The 26806-nt window shown below is 45.7% G+C and overlaps 1 protein-coding gene across 3 annotated transcripts in view; it reads left to right on the top strand.

Annotated features, from left to right (window-relative positions):
• The window catches only part of LOC306856683 (noelin-2-like), a 92069-nt gene extending 76388 nt beyond the window's left edge, over nucleotides 1-15681 (top strand). For 2 of the 3 annotated variants that reach the window (XM_079396073.1, XM_079396072.1), the window contains exon 6: nucleotides 14718-15681. In XM_079396073.1, coding sequence (XP_079252199.1) covers nucleotides 14718-15392 — 675 coding nt within the window. In that variant the 3' untranslated portion in view covers nucleotides 15393-15681. The remainder of the gene's footprint in view (nucleotides 1-14717) is intronic. The other variant, XM_079396074.1, reaches the window with a different exon arrangement.
• Nucleotides 15682-26806: the final 11125 nt, after the last annotated feature.

Below are 26806 nucleotides of genomic sequence, written 5' to 3'. Positions count from 1 at the left end.
GCGTCACAGGCGGGGTGACGTCACGAATAGGAAGTATATAAGCACATGCGGCGGAGCCGGCGTCCGCTTTTTGTCATTCAGCAAAGCGCTCTGTGTGTGTCAGTCTTATTTGGTGTTGTCTGTCTTGCAAACGATCAAAAGATGCCTAAATCCCAGTTTAAGGCCAAGGGCGATTCCAGATCGCGTTTCAGATTGTGTGTTCGTCGCTGCCCTCGCTATATTACGAGTGGGGACACACACGATCTGTGCGTGGTCTGCCTGGGTGCGGAGCATGCGGCATCGGCTCTCGAAGGAGCCGATTGCCCGCATTGCCAGCGGCTGTCGCTGTGTTCTCTCCGCACCCGGAGGGCTCTCTTTGAGGAGGGAGCCTTCACGAGCTCTCCACGCGGTGCTGGTCCCGCTTCTGCTGCACTTGTGGGGCTCACAGGCTGATCTAGCTGGCGAGAGTGAGACGGGCATGTCCCTTTCTCCTCCCGTATCCGCCAGATCTGGCGCCCCGTCTCTCGGTGCAGAAGCGGTCTCTTCCCCCCGAGACGAGGGCTCAACGCTTCGTCTCTCTTCGACGAAGGAGGTCGACGTGACGAGCGTTGACGAGGTTTCGCCACCTCTGTCACCCCAATATGAGGAGCTGTTAGAGGTGGTTACTCGGGCTGTAGCCAAGCTTGATTTTAGCTGGCCGCCCGAGAAAACATCTGAGCCGCAGTGCAGTCGCCTGGATGAGCGTTTTCTGCGCTCGCGGCCGCCACCTCTACACAGGAGCCTTCCTTTTTTTCCCGATCTCCACACCGAGGTGTGGAGATCGTGGAGAAAACCCTTTTCGTCCCGGCCATTCATTTCCCCCGTTGATTATTATGGCAACGTTAGAGAATTGAATGAGCGCGGGTACAGGGCGATGCCGCCGGTCGAACAGACGCGTGCGAGCTATCTGTCTTCCTCCGCGGCATCGTCTTTGAAGGCTACTGCTCTGCCCACTAAGCCGCTGCGCACTACTTCATCCTTAGTGGGCAGGGGGTATGCGGCAGCAGGTCAGGCTGGGGAGTGTCTGCACACTATGGCAGTGTTGCAGGCGTACCAGGCTGAACTGCTGAGAGAGCTAGACGAGAGCCGGGATATTAGAGCTGATGATATCTCCGAGCTCAGGAGGACCGCCGATCTCGCCCTCCGTGCCACCAGGGAGTCGGCCCGCGCTATCGGCCGCTCCATGGCAGCCATGGTGGCAACCAGAGGTGGGTAGACTACCCAAAAACTGTACTCAAGTAAAATTAAAAGTACTTCTAGAAATATTTACTCAAGTAAAAGTAAAAGTAATAGTCTGATTCACGAGTTCGCCCTTGCGTATAATGAACAGAGTTTAAGGTTTATGCGTATTTGGCGTGCTGTCCGGGGAGAGGGCTCCGAGCTCTGTGAATTACTCCCGAACCCGGGGCACTCCTCCTGTCCGGGGAGAGGGGTCCGAGCTCGGCATTTAGCCCGGACCCAGAGCGCTCCCCCCCGAGCTCCTCCCCACGCTGGGGTAGGAGCGGGCTGATGGTGAGGAGTTGGGGTGGAGGTGGGATGCTGAAAACTGTAGAGAGAATGAAGGTAAGATGGCTTGGTCTATTTATAGAAGTTCTCTCTCGGCTGATGGGATAGACTGAGTGATTGCTGATGGTGAATTGGCCGTGTTAATTATCCGCGCGTGCTCCTCACGAAATTTGTTAATAAAACATCACTTCACGAGTTCGCCCTTGCGTATAATGAACAGAGTTTAAGGTTTATGCGTATTTGGCGTGCTGTCCGGGGAGAGGGCTCCGAGCTCTGTGAATTACTCCCGAACCCGGGGCACTCCTCCTGTCCGGGGAGAGGGGTCCGAGCTCGGCATTTAGCCCGGACCCAGAGCGCTCCCCCCAAGATGCGATTAGCGCGGGACAGCAGCCGGAGTGGGGCGTTGATAACCCCCAAAATTTGCAAGGCTTCAGGATGGAGAGGCGCTGGACGTCGCTTGGAGTGGAAATGTTGCGGTGGCATCTGAAAGAGAATGTGGCTTCTGAGGAAGCGGCTCTGCTGCCGCATCTGGAAAGAGAATGCAACTGAAAGGGAATGTGGCTTCTGTGGAAACGGGCATTGCTGCGGCGTCTGAAAAGGAATGCGGCTTCTGCGGAAGCGGGCACTGCTGTGGCATCTGAAAGGGAATGTGGCTTTTGCGGAAGCGGGCGCTGCTGTGGCATCTGAAAGGAAAATGCAACTGGAAGAGAATGTGGCTTCTGCGGAAACGGGCACTTCTGCGGCGTCTGAAAAGGAATGCGGCTTCTGCGGAAGCGGGCGTTGCTGTGGCATCTGAAAGAGAATGTGGCTTCTGCGGAAACGGGCACTGCTGCGGCGTCTGAAAAGGGAATGTGGCTTCTGCGGAAGCGGGCACTGCTGTGGCATCTGAAAGGGAATGTGTCTTCTGCTGAAACGGGCACTGCTGTGGCGGTATCGAATGAATAGGGCGCTACTTGTAGTATTTGAAAAGAGAATGTGGCTTCTGCGGAAGCGGGCACTGCTGCGGCATTTGAAAAGAGAAAGTGGCTTCTGCGGAAGCGGCCACTGCTGCGGTATGTGGAAAGGGAAGGAGGCTTCTGCGGGAGCGGTTACTGCGGCAGAGCGGGAATACGCGAAGGCTCCTGTGGGAGCGGGGTGCTGCTGGGATGGTTTGGAGTGGAGGTGAGCAGCTATGGGTGGATAAGGGGATCAGCTGATGAGGGTTTGTTGAGCCTCTCTGATGAGGAAGCGTTCTGACCGAATGTAGGTCTTGAATGCCTCTGATGTCCAACGGCCGAGTGTCTGGATCTGAGGCTGGGAGAGGCCTTTTTGGGCGGCTGTGGTAGCTGCGCCTATGCGAAAGGAGTGGCTGGAGTAGTGATCTGCTGGGATGCCGGATAGTAGTAGGACGGACTTGAGGTGTTTTTGGAACCAGAAGCGTGTGGCAGGGCGATTTGAGTCGTCGACGAAAAGCGGGTCGGATGGGAGTTTGGCCTGCGGGCTCCTGTACTGTAGGTAAGCTAAGAGGGTTTGGTATGGTTGGATTGGTGACTGGAGATTGAAGATATAAATGACGTGGCCTCTTCTCGCTTGGTCTGTCTTGCTTTGCTTGATGAAATAGGAGATTGCTTCGGTGTCTGGTGCTGATAGGTCTGAAAGGGTTGGATGGATTTTTGGATTGAAGTTGGATGTGATGGTGAGTTCCGAGCATCTGAGAAAACCGAAGAAGGCCAAGATGAACATGGCGTCGAGCGTGCGGGCGGTGTGCATGGAGTGGTAGCCTCTGCGGAGGGTGGAAATGCATTTAGTTAAGATCTCTAGAGTTATTGGCTGTCTAGCATCTGGGCGGGTGGGTTGGGCTCTTTGGATGCCCTTAATGAGCATGGATGTCTGCGGGCTGGTTATTCCTGGGGAGGGTGAGCCGAGCATGAGTTTGTGGAAAAAATGGATTCCGCTGAGGTAGCCTTTGATGGAGCTGGCCTGGAGGTTTTTGGTGACGTTGAGATGGGAGGTGAACTCAAATGGTGAGTAGGGAAAAGTCGGGGAAAGGCAGGTTGTAGGTGCGGTGGAAACTTTTGAAACTATTCCAAGCAGTTAAGTACGATTGGAGGGTCCTGGGGGAGACGGCATGGAGGATGGAACTGAGGGAGGCATCTAGGAGGGTTCTTAGAGGGTGATTTACAGGAATATCAGCTCTGAATATGGAGGTACTGGCGTTGGGAGTTTGTCGGCATCTGGCACCAGCAGCCTGAATTTCTGGAAAGCAAACCGAGAAAGAGAGTCAGCTATTTGATTTTTGGACCCGGAGACATGTTTTGCATTTAGAATGAACTGGCCGCATGCCGAGATCCAGATGAGACGTCTTAGAAAGGGCATTAATGCAGGGGAATGAGACCGGCCTTTATTTATGCAATGCACGACCGCTTCGTTATCGCAATGCACTACGATGCTTGCGGTGGACCATTCTTTCCCCCATAGAACCGCTGCGGCGACAAGAGGATATAACTCAAACAATGCTGAGGATGACAGGGACTGCGGTAAATCTGCCAGCTGGGGGGGCCACGTGGATGCAAACCAGCGGCCTCTGTAAAATCCCCCGAAACCGCAGGAGGGGGCGGCATCCGTAAATAATTGGATGTCGTCGGGGTGGGAAACCATGCTGTTATAGAAGGATAAGCCGTTCCATTGTTTGAGGAAGTTTATCCATAGCCTGAGCTCGTTGCAACACGAGCTGGATAAGGATAGGTGATCCTCCAGCGCGTGCACAGAGGGCGCGAGGGAGAGTAGGTGAGAAATGAAAGGGCGGCCCTGCGGGATGATGCGCATTGCGAAGTTTAGGTGACCGAGGATAGACAACAGCTCGCGCTTGGAACAGTTTGGGTTGTCTAAGAGGGCGGAAGCGACCAGGATCGTTCTATCGATTTTCTCTTTGGGCAAGGAAGCCTGGAATTTTTTCGAGTCTAGTTTGATGCCTAAAAATTCGATGGACGTGGTTGGGCCCGTGGTTTGGTCCTGGGCGAGCGGAATCGCGAGTTTGAAAAAGACTTCCTGGACTGTTGAGAGGTGTGCGGCTGGGATGGAGCCGGGAGGCGAGATGAACAAAAAATCGTCTAAAAGGTGGATGAGGTATGGGATTTCGTAATTGTTGGAGAGGATCCAGCAGATAGCCTCTGACAGCATGTAAAAAAAAATATATATATATATATATATATATATATATATATATATATATATATATTTATTTATTTTATTTTATTTATTTTTTTTTTTTTTGACGTCCTGAAAAGCCTGCGCGGCCTGTGGAGGCAGACTCAAGCTAGCGTGTGCTGTGGGAGCTGGAGACCACTGAAAAGGAAAAGGATTTGGAGTAACGGGAGGAAAGGACTGAGATGTGAGGGCATGTGTTGCCAGCATGAGCAACTTTGTGCTCGTTTCAGCTTCTGCAGCTGTAGGCCGTGGAGGCTTGTGATATTCGGAGAAAAATAGCTGGAGAGCCTGTGCAGCCTGCGCAGCTAGCGGAGGCAGACTCAAGCTAGCGTGTGCTGTGGGAGCTGGAGAAAAAGAAGGGTTAGATGTAGCAGCGGTTAGATGTAGCAGGAGAAAATATGGCGGCTTTTAACAACTTTTTAAAAAAGTTTTAAAATTATGAAAGTACATGTTTTCCTCTTAACCACATGAAAAGAAGAAAGTATTGGAGCAGCTGGCCAGGCAAGCCGTACATCGGTTGGTAGAGACTTGAAGAGAGGTGCCTAGTCGTATGCACGACACATGCAAGGTGGGTTGCATTGTTCAATAATGGCATGAATGGTACTTTATGATACACCTTAGCTGTTAGTTTGCACCTGTAATTGTTCATTTAGGCATAATGATTTCCTTAGAATTAAGTTCAGACAATCTTTTACACCTTATCCGTCTATCGGCGTAATGTGCAATTTAAAATGCATGTAAAGTGCTGGTGAAAATTAATACGGAAAATGAATCATTTCCTTACGTGATCTGCGCAGTTGCGTCATGGTTACTGAAATGACATCACGTCCATAATGTTATCACCTTGTTTGACGATTTTTTAGCAACAAAAGACTTGCCTTCACACGAAAGTTTGTTTGCAACATGGCCTGCGCCGCTACCGGAGGCAGCCTCGCGCTGACTGCTACGAGAGCTGGAGGTCCGGCTACGTGCGGCACCGCGGCCGGAAGAACTGCGGAGAAAAGAAGAGCCGAGTGAGGTTTTGCTCGTTTGAGGCCTGCCACTGCGACCCAATGTTCTAGGAGAGCCGGGTCTTGTACGGGACGATGATGGTGGAGAGTGGGGCAAGATCGTGGCTTTGCTCGATCTATTGGCGCCTGGAGTGGATTTAGGAGTGAGGTTGGCTGATTTGCAGTGTAACGAACGGATCGCACGTATCCGCTTTGTTTGCCCTCTGCGAGAATGATTCGTCAGAATAAATCAGCGTTTGCTTCGGGCTTAAATACAGACTCCGATCGGGGGATATATTGGAATGGCCGAATGAGACGAGGATGTCGGTTGAGGCGAGGTTAAACCTCGGCATTGTGGAGAGCGTGTGGCTGATCTAGCAGAGCATCTGCTGCGATGGAGCCTGGTGCTCGGCGATGGTGACTGACGGAAGGGGAGTGAGCCTAGAGCTTGCAGATTGCGATGTGATACGAAAATCTCCGGTCCAGGTTTTCCATTCTCCAGAAAAAGATGCGTCTGTGATATGATAGCAAAGGAGCAAAACCGAATGCTGAAAACTGTAGAGAGAATGAAGGTAAGATGGCTTGGTCTATTTATAGAAGTTCTCTCTCGGCTGATGGGATAGACTGAGTGATTGCTGATGGTGAATTGGCCGTGTTAATTATCCGCGCGTGCTCCTCCCGAAATTTGTTAATAAAACATCACATAGTTACTTGAGTAAGAGTAAAAAAGTATCGGATAAAAAAACTACTCAAGTAGTTAGTTACTAGTTACTTTGGATCATATAGGTACTGAATATAGTCTATTTTTATTTAGATACACATTACATAAATGTAATCTATATATGTGTATACACACACACACACACACACACACACTGCCGTTCAATATATATATATATATATATATATATATTTTAATGTAATTTATTTCAGTGATGCAAATCAGAATTTTCATCAGCCTTTACCCCAGTCTTCAGAGTCACATAATCCTTCAGAAATCATGTTGATTTATTATCAGTGCTGCTCTTTTTAGCTTTCTATTCATCAAAGAATACTGAATAAAATGTCACAGGTTCCAAAAAATATTAAGCAGCAAAACTGTTTCCAACACTGGTAATAAATCGATATATTATAATGATTTCTGAAGGATCATATGACTCCGAAAACTGGAGTAACAGCTGATGAAAATTCTGATTTGCATCACTTAATGAAATTATATTTTAAAGTAAATTAATTATGTATTATCCTATAACTTCTGACACTGAAACCTCTGAAAACGCCTCACATGACTGAACATAACGAAACAAATGCATATTGACGGATCTTCTGTTCTGCAAAATGTAAACAAATGTAGCCTATATTTTTGCAAGCGTAAATATTGTAAAAATATGAATATTAATTGTGTCTAGAACAGGCCGCACGCCGCTGCGCAGAGCTAACGCGGGTTCCGCGGGTGTTCATTTCATACTCTGTGACAGCTTATTTAATGTATAAATTATACATTGTATTTAATGTAAGGTACATGTACAACAAACTGGTAATGTCATAGTGGTATCGTGGCCTATACCTGTGGAACAGTAGACAGCACACGCGGTGTTCATCTAATAAAAGATCTTCATATAGCTCTAGCAAACAAGCCTTTGCAGATTTGCTTTCAACTGACTATAGATCCAAAGCCACGTCTTCATCGCTCTTGATGTTCTTAAACTCTCTGTTGAGTGAGAACCGCTTCAGAGACTCAGCGCGTGCGGCAGGGAACTGAACGAATCATTCAAACTAATTCGCGAACCGATTCACTGGTTTGCCAACTGGTTTGATAAAGCCTTTAAACAGAATCGACTCAAAAGAATGAATCATTCGCGAATGGGCATCGTTCATTGCCCAAAGAAAAGTAGACGGCGCGTTTGGAATAAACCGAAGCATTTTTAACTTGTATTGCATTAAGATACAGTAACGAGAGGAGAGTCGCCCACAGTAACCAAGTAAAAGTACCGTTTTTTCTCTAAAAATATACTTGAGTAAGAGTAAAAGTACCCATTTTAAAATATACTCTAAAAGTATTAGTTACCCAAAAAATGTACTCAAGTAAATGTAACAAAGTAAATGTAACTCGTTACTACCCACCTCTGGTGGCAACGGAGAGGCATTTGTGGCTGACCCTGTCTGATATGAGTCCTACAGACAGGGTCTGCCTCCTGGATGCCCCGCTTCAGCCTTCTGGCCTGTTCGGCGACGCTGTCCATTCTGTTGTCGACAGGAGGCTGCTGGGCGGGAGCAGCCTCCTCCTCCGCGTGCCAGCTCCTCACACAGGGCAGCGCAGAAGCAGAGCGTCGCCTCTCGTGCTCCCCCGCAGAGGAGCCGAGGTCGGCGGCGCTCTGCCCCGGGGACCTCGCAACCTAAGACAGATCTGAGGGCTGTCTTGGCAGCTAGGAGGTCCTCGGCGAAGAGGTCCTGATGGGCGAGCCCCAGGACCGTGGAGGGCGACCCCTACTGGGGTGGAGCGTCTTACACCACGGTACACGGTGACCGTCTCCCCCCGGTGCCCTCCGGGGACTTGTCTGCCAACCCTGCCGTTGTCCCAAGGCACAGCTGGTCCCAGCGAGCGTTTATCTCAGGTCTTTCCGCCCGTAAGCACAGCGGAGCCGAGAAACTCGCCTCAGCCGCCAGATCACGCATCTCCTTCCGGTGCGCCGCATGGAGACAGCGGTCTGGCCGCGTCTCTTACACCAGAGGTCAGTCTCAAGACACTGATTCCCTTAGTAGATCGTTTGGCAGCCTGGCAGCGGCTGCCGAATGTGTCTCGTTGGGTCCTGCATACCATAGCGAATGGATATCGCATTCAGTTCGCCGTTCAACGGGGTTGTTGCGACTGCGGTCCGCCCCGAGCAGGCTCTGGTGCTGGAACAGGAAGTCGTTACTTTGCTGAGGAAGGAAGCCATCGAGTTGGTTCCTCCTCACGAAGTTCATACCGGCTTCTACAGCCGGTACTCCATTGTTCCAAAGAAGGATGGGGGGCTGAGGCCCATACTGGACTTGCGTCTGCTGAACCGCTCAGTCAGAAAACTGAAGTTCAAAATGCTCACTGTCAAGCAGGTCGTGTCTCAAATCAGGTCCGAGGACTGGTTTGTCAAGATAGACCTCAAAGACGCCTATTTCCATGTCACCGCGTTTCGCTTGCGACGGACGCCTCCCTCACCAGTTGGGGTGCGGTCATGAGTGGCCACCCTGCCCGTGGTATGTGGAGTGGTCGCCACCTGCCGTGGCATATCAACTGGCTAGAGATCCTAGCTGTGTTCCGTACACTCAAGCACTTCCTCCCGGACCTGAGAGATCACCACGTGCTGGTCCGCGGAATGGATGCTTCACCCCGAGGTGGTGAAGCAGATTTGGAGAATTCTTGGCCAGGCACAGGTGGACCTCTTTGCAACTCAAGAGTCAACGCAGTGTCCCCTCTGGTTCTCTCTAGCTCCTCCAGCTCCTCTGGGACTGGACGCTATGGTACAGACTTGGCCGAGGCTTCATCTGTACGCCTTTCCCCCGATCGCTCTGCTCCCGGGAGTTCTGGCGAGAGTGCGCCGGGACGAGGTCAGTCTACTGTTAGTAGCACCGTTCTGGCCGGGCCGAGTATGGTTCTCGGACCTGATTTCTCTCCTCGACGGCACTCCGTGGGAAGTGCCCGTCAGGAGGGATCTCCTCTCACAGGCCAGGGGCACTATCGTGCACCCTCGCCCGGAGTTATGGAAGCTGTGGGTGTGGCCCCTGAGGGGGCACAGCTCTTAGCTTCCGGTCTGTCAACCGAGGTTGTCGAGACCATCCTCCAATCCAGAGCTCCCTCCACGAGGAAACTATACGCCTTGAAGTGGAGGCTCTTCACTGCTTGGTGCGGGGACCACCAGCTCGAACCAGTTCTGGAGTTCCTGCAGGCCCGTTTCTCCGCAGGGTTAACCCATTCCACTATTAAGGTCTACGTGGCAGCTCTTTCGTCATACTACGCCCCAGTAGTGGTCAGACAGTGGGTAGACACCCCCTAGTTACACGTTTCCTCCGCGGTGCGCTGATGCTGAGGCCGCCGGTACGCTCCCGCGACCCTACGTGGGACCTGGCTGTGGTTCTGGAGGCTCTGTGCAAGGCACCTTTCGAGCCTATTGAGGAGATAACTGATAGACTCCTCACCATTAAGACCGCTTTCTTGCTGGCTATCACCTCTCTGAGGAGGGTGAGTGACATTCAGACCCTGTCTACAGCCTCTATTGAATTTGCGCCCGGCATGGCGAAAGTATTTCTCTACCCCCGCGTGGGGTATGTACCTAAGGTCCCATCGGTCGTACCACAGCCAGTCGTACTCCAGACCTTCTGTCCTCCTCCCTTCAGGGAGCCAGACCAGGAGAAGCACAACTGTACGTGTCCAGTGCGAGCACTGGGCACGTACATCCACAGATCATCCCTGTGGAGGAAATCGGACCAACTTCTTGTGTGCTATGGTCCCCCTAAGAGGGGTCTTCCTGCTACGAAGCCCACTCTTAGCAGGTGGATAGTGGATGCCATCTCTCTGGCATGGGAGTCAGAGCGCACTCGACCCGAGGTGTGGCGGCCTCCAAGGCCTTCTGGGCAGGTGTCCCGGTTCAGGACATCTGCAACGTTGCTGGGTGGTCCACGCCCCTGACTTTCGCCAGGTTCTATAACCTCGACATCCAAGCCACTCCAGGCTCATCCGTCCTATTGTCCTGACACCAGGCAGGGACTTGTCAGTCTGGTGGCGTTGGTATCTCGTTCCCAAAGCGTCGCTGGATGCAGCTCGGAGTTCCTGGAAGGGAACGTCTCAGGTTACGGATGTAACCATGGTTCCTTGAAGGGAACGAGATGCTGCTTCCTTTGGCCACACTTCCGGCATCCCTGCCCGCGCTTGCTTCATGACTTGGAGCTGACGCCGGCTCCGCCGCACGTGCTTATATACTTCCTGGTCGTGACGTCATCCCGGCCTTTGGACTGATTACACCTGATATTCAGAGCATGGTCACGCTGATGGTGTTCCCAAAGCGTCGCTGGACGCAGCGTCTCGTTCCCTTCAGGGAACCATGGTTACATCCGTAACCTGAGACGTTTTCTCAGAAGGGAACACAGAGGCGGAGATGGGCAGACTGCAGTGTGACCACAGCTCCACTGGACGATCTACAGGGACTCGTTTAGCCCACAAAGGAAATGCTATACTTAATGTTCCAATTATCCTGCCTGTCCATAAGTCAACTGCTCTCCTCCTCTCCAGTCACCACGCAGCGCCACAGTAGCCTAAAAATAAAAAATGCACCGCATCTCTCTGTGGAATGAGAAATGGGAGAAGAGGCAGGGAGGGAGACTGCGGGAGGGAGGGAAGAAGGAGGAGAGGAGGCAAAAGATAGCAGGGGAGCGTTAAATACTCAGAGGGGCTTCATTATGCAGGAGAAAGAACATAATAACCATCCTAAATAAGCTGACTGTCTGAAGTTTCATTACAATGTGTTAATAAAGAGTGCACAGTGCATGGCTTGGTAAAGATGGTGTGCACAGCATGGCTGTTGTGTGCCTGATAGATATTTCAGCCTCATACAGTGGCGGCGAGTAAGGAGAAGAGAGGCAGAGGGAGATGGAGAACTGCTAACAGGATTGATTTCCTGTGAATGTGGAGTGGAAAAGGGCAGGGAACAACTGCTGCAGCCAAGTGCAGAGCACATACAGCATCTCCACTCCCACACAGGGAGCAGATCAATAGATTTGACAATACACACACACACACATACACACCTACACTGTGCACAGTGAGAGTCACCGCTGGTTACACAGGAAGAAAGGCTCTGCTGTCAGGCTCTCTCAAAAGTAAGTCAGAAGATGGCGTCTCTTTTGATGTACTGTACTTTTATCCAGGTATATGCTCTATCTACTCCATTCTCAGCACAGAAATCTCAGCTTTCATTTCTAACCTGATTCCTCCTTCCACTTACAAAGGAGTCAAAAAGTTTACTAGTGAAAATGCTTCTATTTTGGATTCTTGTCCAATTTGATTGTTTATTTGTAATTCAAATTATCTTAATATCCGGTATGTGCCCATTTAGCTTTAATGTCACCGGCACTCAAGCCGTATGAATGCCACAAGTTTATGTAAAGATTGATGATCCTCCAGCATGATTTGAAAATAATCATTAAAAAAAACAAACATCTTTAATGGAAATGGAAACATGAGTGATGAGTGTTTTTGTACAGAGTTCACACGGTCATGGAGCATGGATTATTGACTAAGAAAATCTTTTTTTCTTCTTCTTTTTTTCACATTTGGCTAGACACTTTCATCCAAATTAAGAGCTCATTTTTATTTATCTTTTATTTCTATTATATTTTCTATTTAGTTACCATTATTTTTTATTCGTTTTTTAACTCGTTATTTTTAGTTATCAGAGATTACCGATTTCTGTTTTTCATTTTATCTTCAGTATTTTAGAGCTGCCAAAGAGCGCATAGCCAACGATACAATACATTAGAGACGTATGAAGCAGCTAACAATGCGATACGATACGTTTAACCCTTATTACGATGCAGTGCAATCCGATTTTGATTCAATTCAACACAATGTGATTCAATGCAACACTATGCAATGGGGAAAAAATATGATGCACGCCTCAGTCTCCATAGTGATGTGATACGTCATATTCATGTACAGTGGGGATCGAAAGTTTGGGAACCCCTTGCAGAATCTGTGAAAATGTGGATAATTTTACCAAAATAAGAGAGATCATACAAAATGCATGTTATTTTTTATTTAGTACTGTCCTGAGCAAGATATTTTCCATAAAAGATGTTTACATATAGTCCACAAGACAAAAAAATTGCTGAAATTATTAAAATAACCACATTCAAAAGTTTGGGAACCCTTGGTTCTTAATACTGTGTGTGGTTACCTAGATGATCTACGACTGTTTTTTTGTTTTGTGATGGTTGTTCATGAGTCCCTTGTTTGTTCTGAACAGTTCAACTGAGCACTGTTCTTCAGAAAAATCCTCCGGGTACTGCATAATCTTCAGTTTTCCAGCATCTTTTGCATATTTGAACCCTTTCCAGCAGTGACTGTATGATTTTGAGATCCACCTTTTCACGCTGAGGATGATTGAGGGACTCAAACACAACAATTAAAAAAGGTTCAAACATTCACTGATGTTCCTGAAGGAAACACGATGCATTAAGAGCCGGGGGTGTAAACTTTTTGAATTTGAAGATCAAGGTAAATTGTACTTCATTTGTCTTCGAGGAAACATGCAAGTATCTTCTGTCGCGTCAGAAGGGCAGTACTAAATGGAAAAATATGATATTTCAACAAAATAAGAAAAATTTGGATATCTTCATCCTGTTCAAAAGTTTTCACCCCTGGCTCTTAATGCATTGTGTTTCCTTCAGGAGCATCAGTGAATGTTTGAACCTTTTTTAATTGTTGTGTTTGAGTCTCTCAATCATCCTCAGCATGAAAAGGTGGATCTCAAAATCATACAGTTACTGCTGGAAAGGGTTCAAATATGCAAAAGATGCTGGAAAACTGAAGATTCTGCAGGACCCGGAGGATTTTTCTGAAGAACAGTGCTCAGTTGAACTGTTCAGAACAAACAAGGGACTCATGAACAACCATCACAAAACAAAAAAACAGTCGTAGATCATCCAGGTAACCACACACAGTATTAAGAACCAAGGGTTCCCAAACTTTTGAATGTGGTTATTTTAATAATTTCAGCTATTTATTTGTCTTGTGGACTATATGTAAACATCTTTTATGGAAAATATCTTACTCAGGACAGTACTAAATAAAAAATAACATGCATTTTGTATGATCTCTCTTATTTTGGTAAAATTATCCACATTTTCACAGATTCTGCAAGGGGTTCCCAAACTTTCGCATGCCACTGTAGCAGCAGTGGTGATGAGAGAACATGCTTGAGAAACAGTTTAGAGAGGAGAAATCAATCTACATATACAATTTTGGTCACAAATTATTGGTCACTTTCTAAATAATAAAAGTTAAAAAATTAAGCATTGCAATACAAATGCCAATTTATATCTAAAGCACAATACTTTTTTTTTTATTTATGCATTGCATCATTAAATTTAATGCCAATGCACTGACATGAATCAGTGAATTTTACCATCCCTACTACATATATATTTTAACTGTTTGATGCATTCCCTGGGAATCAAACCTATGACCAGTACCATGCTTCTACATTGAGTACATTGTGAAAAAGGCCCAGCAGAGGTTGTACTTCCTTCGCCGGCTGAGGAAGTTCAACCTTCCACAGGAGCTGCTGAAACAATTCTACTCTGCCATCATTGATCCATCCTCTGCACTTCAGCAACTGTCTGGTTCAGCTCAGCTACCAAATCTGACCTCAGAAAACTACAGAGGGTAGTACGGACTGCTGAGGGAATCATTGGTACACCCCTCCCCACTCTCCAAGAACTGTACTTAACCAGAGTGAGCAAAAGGGCTGGCAAAATCACTCTGGACCCGTCACATCCAGCACACTCCCTCTTTTAACTGTTGTCATCTGGTTGACGCTACAGAGCTCTGAGCACCAGAACGACCAGGCACAGGAACAGTTTCTTGCCTCAGGCAATCCATCTCATGAACAGTTGACAATAAATGTGGAACACACAACACTATTATACATTATTTACTTAACACATATACTTATTTACATTTCAAATTTGTACATATCATACCTGTACATACATAATTGCCTACATTATATATTGTGTTTTTGATATTTTGTACATTGTCTATTTTGTATATTATTCTTTTTATTATCTGTGTCCTGTCCTGTCACTGTCATTCTGTTGCACTGTGGAGCTTCTGTCACTATAACAAATTCCTTGTATGTGTAAACATACCTGGCAATAAAGCTCATTCTCTCTCATTCTCTCCACTTTGAACTGTGCTGTATGTTTGTTTTTTCTCTTTGTTTGTATCTATCATGCATTTGACATTTGTATCTTGTTCTGTCTCAGGTGTGGTCAATGGACGGTTACTTTAAGGGACGTCGTGTGCTGGAGTACCGCACAATGAACGACTTCATGAAAGGCCAAAACTTTGTGCAGCATCTCCTGCCCCACCCTTGGGCTGGTACGGGTCACGTGGTCTACAACGGCTCCCTCTACTACAACAAATACCAGAGTAACATCCTCATTAAGTACCACTTCCGATCCCGAAGCATCCTGGTGCAGCGCAGCCTTAGTGGCGCAGGCTACAACAACACCTTTCCCTACTCCTGGGGTGGATCATCCGACATCGACCTCATGGCTGACGAGAATGGGCTATGGGCCGTCTACACCACCATTCCCAACGCTGGAAACATTGTCATTAGCCGTCTGGAGCCACAAAGCCTGGAAGTGCTTCAGACGTGGGACACAGGCTTCCCTAAACGGAGCGCCGGCGAGTCGTTCATGATCTGCGGCACGCTCTACGTCACCAACTCCCACCTGGCCGGTGCTAAGATCTACTTTGCATATTACACCAACACCTCAACCTATGAGTACACAGACATCCCCTTTCATAACCAATACTCCCACATTTCCATGATGGACTACAACCCCCGAGAAAGAGTGCTCTACACTTGGAACAACGGACATCAAGTCCTCTACAACGTCACATTGTTCCAGGTCATCAAAACAGCAGAGGACTAGGTCATGCAGACCTTACAAACACATTTGCTTATACACAAATGTACACACACTGATATGCCCACACACATATACACACACATTTATGTGGAGGAGGACATGACTAAAGCTTAGACTTTTTTACTGCATTCCAAACTTCATAGAGTGCTATTATTCATCTAATGTTCTGAGGAGAGCAAGATTGGAACTGGTACATAAACTGAGCCTTTATTTTCTTTCCTGTGATGATTCAGCATGAGTACTTTCTTTTTATTTGTGGACAAAAAATAAATAAACATCAAACTTTACCATTTTCAAGTTTCACCTTTTTCTTTTTCCATTGGTTAATAATGGCCGCATTCTGTAGTGAAAAGTTTGAGTAAATGCTTGTTCGCGGAGTATTCTTTGTGAAATCTTTCACAAAGCCTTTTTCTAAACTCCAGCTCTAATATAACTAGAGATGTGCGGAGTATTCTTTGTGAAATCTTTCACAAAGCCTTTTTCTAAACTCCAGCTCTAATATAACTAGAGAAGCTCCTCTTGACTGCCTCAGGAAGTGAATCCAGCTCCTGTTTGGTGTCAGCCATCCTGAGGAGAGACGTCAGTCAGGCGGAGCTTCGTGACATGAAGGGCTGAAAGGTGAGGTGGCGGAGGAGAAGAAATGAGAGACAGTAGAAAATTAGAAAAAAAAGTAAAGTATTCAGTCAGACAGATGAGGCCCCAGGTTACAGTGATGCCTGCTGCTGCTATTGTTGATGTTTGTGCCTGCCAAGTTGCAATCTGTTTCCATGTTTCTTTCAAGGCACGGCCTCCTCAGCAGGCTGTGTAAAAATATTAAATTAGAAACTGTGGGCTTGTCCAACTACCTGTTAGATGTATTATTTATTTAATTTGAGCTAAGACCAAAGCATACTTCCCCCAGACCAAAGCATACTTCCCCCATCTGGCTTGCAGAGAGTCCATGTGACGTAAGTTTGTGACGCAGACAATGCAAGTGCAAGTGTTTTGAGTACTTGAAAAGAAAGATCCACTGTACACACCGAACCCATCCATCACCGTTCATGATAAATAGAGCATCCGTACTGTTATTTTATTCAACCAAAACTTTATTTGTATTTTCAAAAATACTAAATGTAGTCTAAACTGCTAAATCGACTTTCTGATGTGAGAGACCATTAAAAGACATTAACATATAACCATCCTCAATTCCACATTAATTTTTATGTTTGAAAACTTACCCTGCGTCCCAATGTTCATACTATCCATCCTAAATAGTATGTGAGATCATAATGAGTGTGTCCCACCTTTCTTAGCCGTGTTCCCCGAACTATACCTTAGGATGTCGCTTAAGGTAAACCTTCTTACGTGCGACATTAGCAGGTGCTGTCCATGGCGGTGGTGCTGAATAGGTTGATATTGATGGCTCGAGAATCGATTGTTCACTATATACAGGAGCTCCTAGCGTTATAGAGTGGGTAAAGTATTGAGAAAGCGATGTTCATTATAAAGAAGCACTTTAGAAATAGTAGAAATAACATTTATCGGGGCTCACTGAGTTTATAAAATAATCCAAATTGTAAACTAAATGCAACTTTGGATATCATATATATATATATATATATATATGCTATGTATGTATAATTTTGCAAGTGTGCGAACCTGCACCAAAAGTAGGCTATTCTGGCCAAAATTAGGCTATTCTGCCTTAACCAGCTACAGTAACTGGCTGTTTGGCTTTGCTTGCTTTTGAAAGGGTCATTTATATTATCATGTTCATGTGTATTATGAAGGCCTGGTCGAGCGCTAATGGGGTGGTGATGGGGACAAGTCCACAAGGCCAATTACTTGCAGGACACCCGCAATGGCATGGAAGCCTTGATGTGCCTCCATCACTTCATGCCTGGCTAAAGGCATACATATATAAACGGTGGCATGACAGAGCAGGATGTTTGTGACTGAATGAACACACCGCCACACCAAGGAATTACTCAGCCCATATCCATCCCCAACCACCTCCAGAAAACTCCCAACAGCATAAAAATGGAGAGCCGCCAGCAACTTAACCCTCTGGGGTCTGAGGTAATTTTGGGGCCCTTGAGATGTGTTGACATGCCCTGATATTTGTGCTTATTTCAGCTACTTATAATATACTATTGACCAACATGTATTTTTTTTGTATTCAGCACAAACCATGCTACAATAATATGTGACCAAGGTGGATGTACATGTTTGCATTTGTTAGAAAAAAAAATATTATGCGCTGTTAGTAAGTTTTGGGGAAAAAATGTCGCTGAAATAAGGCCATAAAACCCACACTAAATCGTCCTGAAAAAGACTTTTGTGTAATCAGTCTTCTAGGCTAGAATATTTACTTCACAATTATGTGAAAATCATTCAGCTTACTCATTCACAGAAAACAATATATTGATTAAAATTTTTAAAGACATGTTTTGTGATTGAAAGCCAATATGCGAGGGAGTGGTAATAGCCTTGAATATTAAGTGATTTTCACCTGAGCGACAAAGGGCCCTCCCCTAAAGCTGCTAATGGGCCATCAGTGTGACTGTGACTGAGGCAGGTAAGAGAGTGTGAGGAGACTGAAAAAATTGGGTTTTTTAATTATTTGTATTTTATTTACAACACAGTATAATCAAAACATACATAATGAAGGTCAAAGACACATTATTGTGCACACTGATCTAACCACAGATATGTGAACAGACTTTGAGTCATTCCTGCAACAGATTCTGTTCAACAAGTGAAACAAGTACCTGACATGTACTTATGTCCATGGATTCAAGAAGAAAAAAACATAATCAGTAGTCAAGGATCTTGTTTTACCATAGAATATCAGTGTAGTAGACCATCTGATGTTGGTACAGCGCTCTCAGAAGAAAACATCTTGAAGAAAGTCATCAGGATTCATCTGTGGTTCAGGTACCTGATTCAGTAAAATACAAACAACCAAAAAAAAAAACATTTGTGAGCATAGACTCATGCATGCTTTGTACTATCATACACACAAAAAAGAAAACTTTATATCTGAGAAACTAATTATTATTGTTTAGCACATTATTTAAATCTATTTTTGAACAGAGAAGACTATTAATAATAAACATGTTGTAAACATACTTAGACTCGTAGCATTCATCATGTTACAATGTAACGTTACTCTCATATTACTTTTATTGTTTTATATAGAGCATGAAAACATCATCGTGCCGTAAGAAATTTAAATACAATGAATTGTCCATCATATTCAAACACTGTAGTCTGGAATTACAGTTTGGGAGAAAAACAACTATGATTTTGCAGTCATATAGTCTAGTATGCATGATTTTATAGAAGCTGTTATGATTCTGCAGCCATAGACTCATGTATGCTGTGAACTACAAAAGGATGTACTTTGTACCATTAAAAAAATTATATTTTATATCTGAGAAACTAATTGTTATTGTTTAGCATGATATTAAATCTATTTGTGAACATTAAACATTCTTAGATGCGTAGCATTCATCATGTTGTCATTTGGGAAAAACCCAACTAAACGCGTTCAGGTTTGTCACAATAACACGCTAACTAATGCAAAAAACAAGCATTACTTACTCATCAGATCGATCGATGTCTTCTGGATGAACTCTCCTCTTATTCTGAGGTAAATCCAGCCTTTACTCAGCGCGGTTTCTTCCAGAAACGAACAGTAGCAGAGATGAACAGAGTCTCGTGACTGTTTGTTTATGTTGTTGGGCGTCTCCAAGCGCGCGCGGATCACGTGGTTATTTACATGTGAACACGAGGGGGCGGGATCACATTAGAAATAATGAGTTAGACTGGACAGACTGAACATCGTGTCGGTTTCATACGGATTACTTTATCACAGAACATTTGTTTTCGACAACACTTACTTCAGTTGAAAGCAGACACTTCAGGCTTTCTATAGAGATAACTCTCATGTTTCTGTGTTGAGAATTTGCTGAGTTACACTTCATTTTAGTGACGCGTTACTATAAACAGATCGCGGAGACGGAGAAGACAGAGAGTGCACCCTGTTTGTTTTCTTTTTTCCCCAAAACCACAAAGTTTTGTTGTAATCTTGAGTGTACTCAAAAAAAAAGTAAACACTTAACAGTTTCGATTGATGTATAACACTTATTTGTGTGACCAAAATCAACAGAGTATTTTTAGTGTCTTTTGCACTTAACTTAAAAAAACGAGTTCGTATCGCCTGCGATACAGCCGACCCCAATTAATATTGGGGCTTAGGGGGTAGCTCCGTCGAGTTTGTCTTGACAAAGTTGGACCAACAAGATGTAAAAGCTACTGAATTTGCTCCCGTGGCAGGCAACATTTTTGTAGCATTTTATCTTCTGACATGGAAGCCAGGTGTCAGGGTTCTGTCGTGTGTGTCATGTGTTCCTGCCCCTTGTGTCCATATTTGGTTTGTTTTCTGTCCTTGTTTCATGTGACTTATTAGTTCATTCTGTTCAGGTGTGTTTGTCTCATTAGCGTGTGTATTTAAGTTCCTGCCTGTTGAGTTTCGTGCTGTCTGGTCTACTCGTTACTCCCCAGTGTTTGATGTCTGTGTCTTGCCCTGCCTTGTCTTGCCCTGCCTTGATGTCCTCAGTAAAGTATGTTATTTGAGTTTATATCCTCGTCTGCGTGTTCCTGGTTCCTCCCTCGTGTGTGCACCGTGACACCAGGGGACTAAAGTTTTCTTTTATGAAATAGTGCACATACACTTAATGGCTCAGCGGACACAGCTGTCTTTGATTTAGGACAACTATTTGCTGTCTGGCTGCCATATAGTTTGACCAAACTCCCCATCGCATTCATTCCCTTTAAATAGACTCCTGATTATAATGGTTTGCCAGCCGATGTGCCTTTGTATATTATAATGGAAAAACTAACAACCATCATTATAATGACATTTTTATTTTTTGCATAAAAACACTTCAATTAATTGAACACTGGGTGTATTACAACTTTAGATTTGTAATATTTATGTGGTTCTTTACTTTGTCTTGCCACAGAATTACAATAGTATCGACTGAAATGTGAAGAAGCTTTTTGCACAGTGGTGGCCACTAGCGGAGTGAACTGTGAACAGCGCTAAGGTATAGCTAAGAGTGGTCCAGACCAACCTTACGAAAGAATGACTTACAGAAGGTATACTTAACTAAGAACGTTTCGGGAAACACGTAACGATAAGGTACAGCTTAAGGTACAACTTAAGAACGACGTAGCGTTAAGGGGAGACACTGCAGGCAAAAACACAGTTTTTTCATGCACCTGTCAAATTTGAGATTTTGGGCTTTTTGGTTTTTCATAAAGTATTTTTTCAGACTAGCGGAAAGAAAACATCCAAAAGACACTGTTAAGTGTTTCTTTTATAGCACTTTATCTATGTGTGTCAATAGATTTCAATTACAATACATATTTTTTTTTTTTTTTAGAACTTTATTTTTTATACATGAAAAAATTACAAATATTCAACTGCAAGAATAAACATAACAATACATATTTTTAAAGGCCGTTTCCTCAAAATGAGTTTTCTCTCCTACATTGAGCCATATAGCTTCACTTCAGTAGCACTTACACACACCAAACTTTACATCTGTATTCCTGTCTATATCCTGAAGGTTTTTCCAGAGGGATTTGTTCATATATAATTTGCTTGATTATATACAACATTTTATTCCCCCCAAAATTTCCCCGAAAATTTATTATTTTCTGTCTGTTCTAGGTATTTTCAGAATTATGGAGTGACAAAATGAGATAATACCTCATTTGCATATTTAAACCTAACATTTTGGAAAGCTTGCAATACAAAAAATGTTTTCAATTATCAATGTAATCAATCAACTAGGTAAGTGTCACGTTCCCTCTCGGGATACAAGGAGCTTAGAGACGTAGAGGTATCAATAATCCGTTTATTGATGATACAACGAGACGAGGAGCTTGGGGAGAGACGAACATCAATGACGTTAAGACCGGACACAGGGGCTAGGAAACACAGGGCTTATAAACACAGGAAAATTAACGAGGAAGAACAGAAACAGGTGAGGGCTAATCAAACGCAGGGCTGGGGACACATGAACTACTAATTAACTGAACGAGGATGGCCAAATAGAGACACGAGAGGAGGAGAAACACAAGACAAGGACTGACATTACGCCCCCCTCCGGAAGGCGTGTCCTCACGCCTAACACCATCCAATGGGGAGGGGGGGTGGGCGTTCTGGAGGCCTCCAGGGCGGTGCTCGTTCCAGGGGCCATGGCGGGTCAGAGGACTTGGGAGGCCATGGCGGATCTGGAGACTCGGGAGGCCAGGGCGGGTCAGGGGACTCGGGAGGCCAGGGCGGGTCAGGGGACTCGGGAGGCCACGGCCTATTTTTTTCGGGCCCGAGGGGTTCTGTGGCCTTGGCCCTTGGCCCGGCCACACAGGCTGTGACCCTCTTACCCCCCCCCAAAAAAATTTTCTTGGGGAAGCCACAGAGGAGCGGGCTCTGTCAGGCGCTCTTGCAGCGCGGACTCTGTCGGGCGCTCTTGCAGCGCGGACTCTGTCGGGCGCTCTTGCAGCGCGGACTCTGTCGGGCGCTCGGGAGGCGCGGGGCTGGACGGAGCCAGCGGGAACTCAGGAGGGCTGGACGGAGCCAGCGGGAACTCAGGAGGGCTGGACGGAGCCAGCGGGAACTCAGGAGGGCTGGACGGAGCCAGCGGGAACTCAGGAGGGCATGTGCGTGGATCCGGCACGGGAGGGCACGTGCGAGGAGCCGGCACGGGAGGGCACGTGCGTGGAGCCGGCACTTGGGGGCGCTCGGGAAGCGCGGACACTTGGGGGCGCTCGGAAGGAGCTGAGCTGGACAGGACCAGCGGAGACGCAGGAGTCCACCTGCGAGGAGCAGGCACAGGAGGGCGCTCTGGAAGCGCGAGTTCGCGGGGGTGCTCTGGAAGCGCGAGCGGCGGCGGGCTCGGGAGAGCCGCTGACGAGGACGGGCTGACACTGGCTCGGGCCCGGACGTCTCCCAGACACCGGCAAATCCCTCCTCTCCAGGATAATCCCGTGGTGTCTGGGAGGTTCATGGGGCGGTGGTGACAGGCCCCGAGCCGGAAGAGCTGGAGGATGACGGCGTCGTGCAGCTCCGCCTTCCTGGCCAGTCCGCAGAACTCCTCCGCGTACTCCACGAAGGGGAGGTCCCGCAAAACGAGGGCGCCGAGGCGGGCGGTAACCTCCATCGCCGTGGAGGGAGCGGGAAAAAAGGAGCAAACAAAAAACTTTCAAAACGGAAAAAAAACACGAGGGAGGAGAAGCGCCGCTTACTTCAGTTGTTTGGGTCCGGTCTTCTGTTGTTCCCTCTCGGGATACAAGGAGCTTAGGGACGTAGAGGTATCAATAATCCGTTTATTGATGATACAACGAGACGAGGAGCTTGGGGAGAGACGAACATCAATGACGTTAAGACCGGACCCAGGGGCTAGGAAACACAGGGCTTATAAACACAGGGAAATTAACGAGGAAGAACAGAAACAGGTGAGGGCTAATCAAACGCAGGGCTGGGGACACATGAACTACTAATTAACTGAACGAGGATGGCCAAATAGAGACACGAGAGGAGGGGAAACACAAGACAAGGACTGACAGTAAGTAAGGTGATAATTATTAGTAAATGTTTACCCTATTCACCTGCAGTGTCTCATCTTAAGAAGGTTTCGGGAAACGCAGCCCAGAACTACAAACGTGGTGGATTCGCGCGATCGATGGTTAGGTAGAGAGGTTTGCAAAAAGGGGTTTGAGTTACTAATAATCAACATTTAACCAGGTAAAAAATATTTATTTATTGTTATCCATGTTATATTTCATCTGCAACACCAATGTGAACTTTTATAAACATCCATTTGGTCATTAACTTTTAAATGCATCATTATGCAGAAAATATGAGTTCTGTGCATGAAAGACCCGCGACTGACAGATCAACAAGCTATTCTTTTCTCTCCAATAGAGTAGGAAGTTAAATTAAATGAAATGTGGAGGATGTTAACTGTGGCAAGATGATTGACAGGCCAGGTTACAGTGACAGGTGCGTGTAACAGATGCAACAGAGCGGTCCTTTAAAGACGCAGTTATGTGACGTGTTAGTATGTCCTAAATAGGGCCGGGACTTGCGTTAATTTGGATTAATTAATTATACAAAAATAACGCGTTAAAATTTTTTAACGCATTAATAGCACTTATTTTTGCACCGCGGAACGTTTCTCACTGGATGAGTTTCGGCGGACCGATTATACTGGAGCACCAACTAGCGTTCAGAAAAAAACAAACCACAGTGAACATGGACTAAGAAGCTGATGAGACCGCTTTGGTAGGCCCTGTGGATGGGAAATTTAAAAATCCATATGAAAAAACTTACTTCTCACTGTTCTCAGGTCAAATATTTATATGCGATTAAAATGCGATTAATTTCGATTAATTAATTACAAAGCCTCTAATTAATTAGATTATTTTTTTTAATCGAGTCCCGGCCCTAGTCTTAAAGCTTGCCTACTCTTCTACTACACACTCAGAAGTGTGTACTTTTTCTTCACCAAAACAGTACCTACGTTTAGGGTGTAGTATAAGTAGGCACATTGGGACGCAGCAATAGCCTTCCAAGCCACAATGATACAAATATGAAGTAGGATAGACACTATTATTCCTAAATGCCAGTTAACAAGAGTAAAATGTGAGGAAGTCCACAAAACTCTGTGCTATTCCTGACTGTGTGTAGCACCTACTGCTCTGCATGTTTGTCTGAAAGATCAAAATGTTGGAAACAAGCAGGTAAAGTTCATTTTCAACATTAAGCATTAACAGGTTATGTGGCACATTTCAAAGCAGACTGTTTTGTGAATCTGTCATTTTACACAGAAATCTTCAATCACAGAAGAAAAAAAGTATTTACTTCAAAGGGACATAAACAAAATGGTCAAACTAAATGGCAAAACAATAAAGCTTGACTAATGGTATGATATGACACCTTTAGCAGTTTAAAGGTAAAGGTACTACTTGTATAAGACAGGAAGTCAGACAAGTGAAGGAGAAAATCATTCAAATTCAGCAAACTGGGAGAATTTTGAGATGCCACTGTCTCCTCTTCAGTTCTCCTCTGTGAGTTCAGCACACTGTTGTTGCAAAGAGCAGCTGTATGTAGCAGGGTGGTTGAATCCATCTATGGGAATGTTATACACCTGCGTTTAGTTTGTTAATTCCCCTCCCTTTTTGTTGGATATATAAGGGATGGGTTATGGCCACTTGGCACGCGTCTTGGTACTGCCCTTGTGACGTCATCCGTAGTTGCCGCAGGTTTAGACTGTAAGCTGGTTTCCCCGTCTGCTGTGTGCTGGCTGCCCACTCCTCACAGTATGTCACTTATAGTATGTCAATTGTCTTTCCTGACTGAGCCGCTGTATTGCAATATGGTGCGCGACTACGAAGCGGTTTGTGTGCAGTGATCATCCCGCGGTTCCCCTGCATAACTGAGGGTCTCTTGGGCTATTTGTGGGAATTGAGCATTAACATTGAACTTTGATTGCGTATAATTGCGACTATGTTGTTGTTTTTCCTCGACTTTAATCACGATAGCAATCATTAGCAACTGTGGTTTTGTCGCACGTTGCTATTGAGGATTGTGCCTTCGTCTGACTGTACGGGCTGGCTGACTATCTCCTTTGGCCGCCGCCTGTTGAATTCCATTGGTTTGTAAGCATCTCGTATGTATGTTTAACTTTGGGTAACGTATGGTTTTATGTTTGATTATTTGGTTTTCTTTTGTTCATTTTATGTTTTATTTTTGGTCACTGCAAACCTGAGTGAACTTGAGAGTCCTAATTTTGTTAAGTGGTTTAGATTCTTGAATTGATTTTTTTATTTTTCTTTGATTATATTCATGTTTTGGGTGTTTTTTCCTTTTTCCTTTTATTGTCTTTGTTGCAGGAGCTGGGGGGGTTTCTGGAGGGTGAAGGCGAAGCTGCCATTCGTGTGGTGTTCACACCTAGTGCTGTGTGTCTTCTGGCATCTAACCTTCACGTGTGCATTTGGGTAGTTGTAGTGGATTATTTGGGGGGGTTGTTTTCCAATTTGGCAGCTGGCCTGTACCTCCAGATACCTCTGCTCTTGGTTAATTTGTTTCCTTTAAATTTGAGTTTATTTACTGTGTGTGTATGAATAGATGCCGATTGATGGTGTTCATCATTATTAAAATGCTAATGTAGGAGTTTTTAACTTTGAATCTTTTTAGCTATATATTATTCAACATTGATTAAAATAAACTTTTCTACGTCTATGTACACGACTCATGTTTTCTCACCCACCCATTCAAAACGAATCTGTGTGCCCTTAGGGCTATTATTTCCCTGGTTTTCCGGGGTGGCGTAGTCGATCATATATTGCCCTTTCTGGCGTCTCTAGTTGAGAATGAGGTACCCACCCCTCAATTCTCTCTACTCTCTTGTACCGCAACGCTACATTTTGGCGTAGTCGGCAGGGTCCTTTTTTTTTTTGTGTGTTTGGGTGAGGACGTGGGTATGTATGAAAAAAAAAAAAAATAGTTTTTGTTGTTGCACAATCCAGTAGGTGTTTGTCTGTATCTTGTTTTTGTTTGAGGCAAAACAGCGACGTAGCTGGTGTGAACCGGATCTCCCCTGTCAGTTGGCTTCCCTCTATGATTGGTAAGTGCATTTATTATGGAGGAAGAATTGCAACAGTTAAGGGAGTTGGTGGCGCAGCTAAAAGCTAATAATGAGAAATTGCATCAGGAACGTACTGCTGAACTGCCGGGCCCAAGTGCAGCATTTAGTGCTCCAGTAATACCTGTTGGGGCACCTGTACCTTTGGGTATGGGTGCCGCTCAGCCTGAAAGATTTGTTTTCGTACTTCGGGATCGAAAATGCTCAAAGTTTAATGGCCGGACTGGCATCAGCATTGAGGAGTGGATCGAGGAAGTACAGGCGTGTATGCAATTGCATCACCTCTCTGTGACTGATAGAGCATTTTTTTGTTTGACCATTTGGAGGGGGAAGCACAGGAAGAGATTTGGCACCGTTCTACGGTTGAAAAAGGGGACCCAGATAAAATTATTTCTGCATTGCAAGAGTTATATGGTTGCTCACAGTCATATGTGGCCTTGCAGGAGGCCTTTTTCTCACGAAAGCAGCGGGAAGGGGAGACTTTGCTAGAGTTTTCCCTTGCGCTAATGAGCCTCCTTGAGGGCGTCAAGCAACAGGAACCATATGTCATGTCAAATTCTGAGACCCTTTTACGCGATCAATTTGTTGAACATGTAGTGGATAGTTCTTTGCGTCGTGAACTTAAGCAGTTGCGGGCTGCCAATGGTCTGGACATCCCTTATATCGGTTATGTAGAGTTGGATGTCGAGCTCTGTGGCAGGTTGGTGTCAAATTGTG

The sequence above is a fragment of the Barbus barbus genome, assembly GCF_936440315.1.
Source record: "Barbus barbus genome assembly, chromosome: 3".
Taxonomy (NCBI): domain Eukaryota; kingdom Metazoa; phylum Chordata; class Actinopteri; order Cypriniformes; family Cyprinidae; genus Barbus; species Barbus barbus.
Note: the sequence above shows the minus strand (reverse complement) of the source record. Positions and strands in the feature narration are given on the sequence as shown.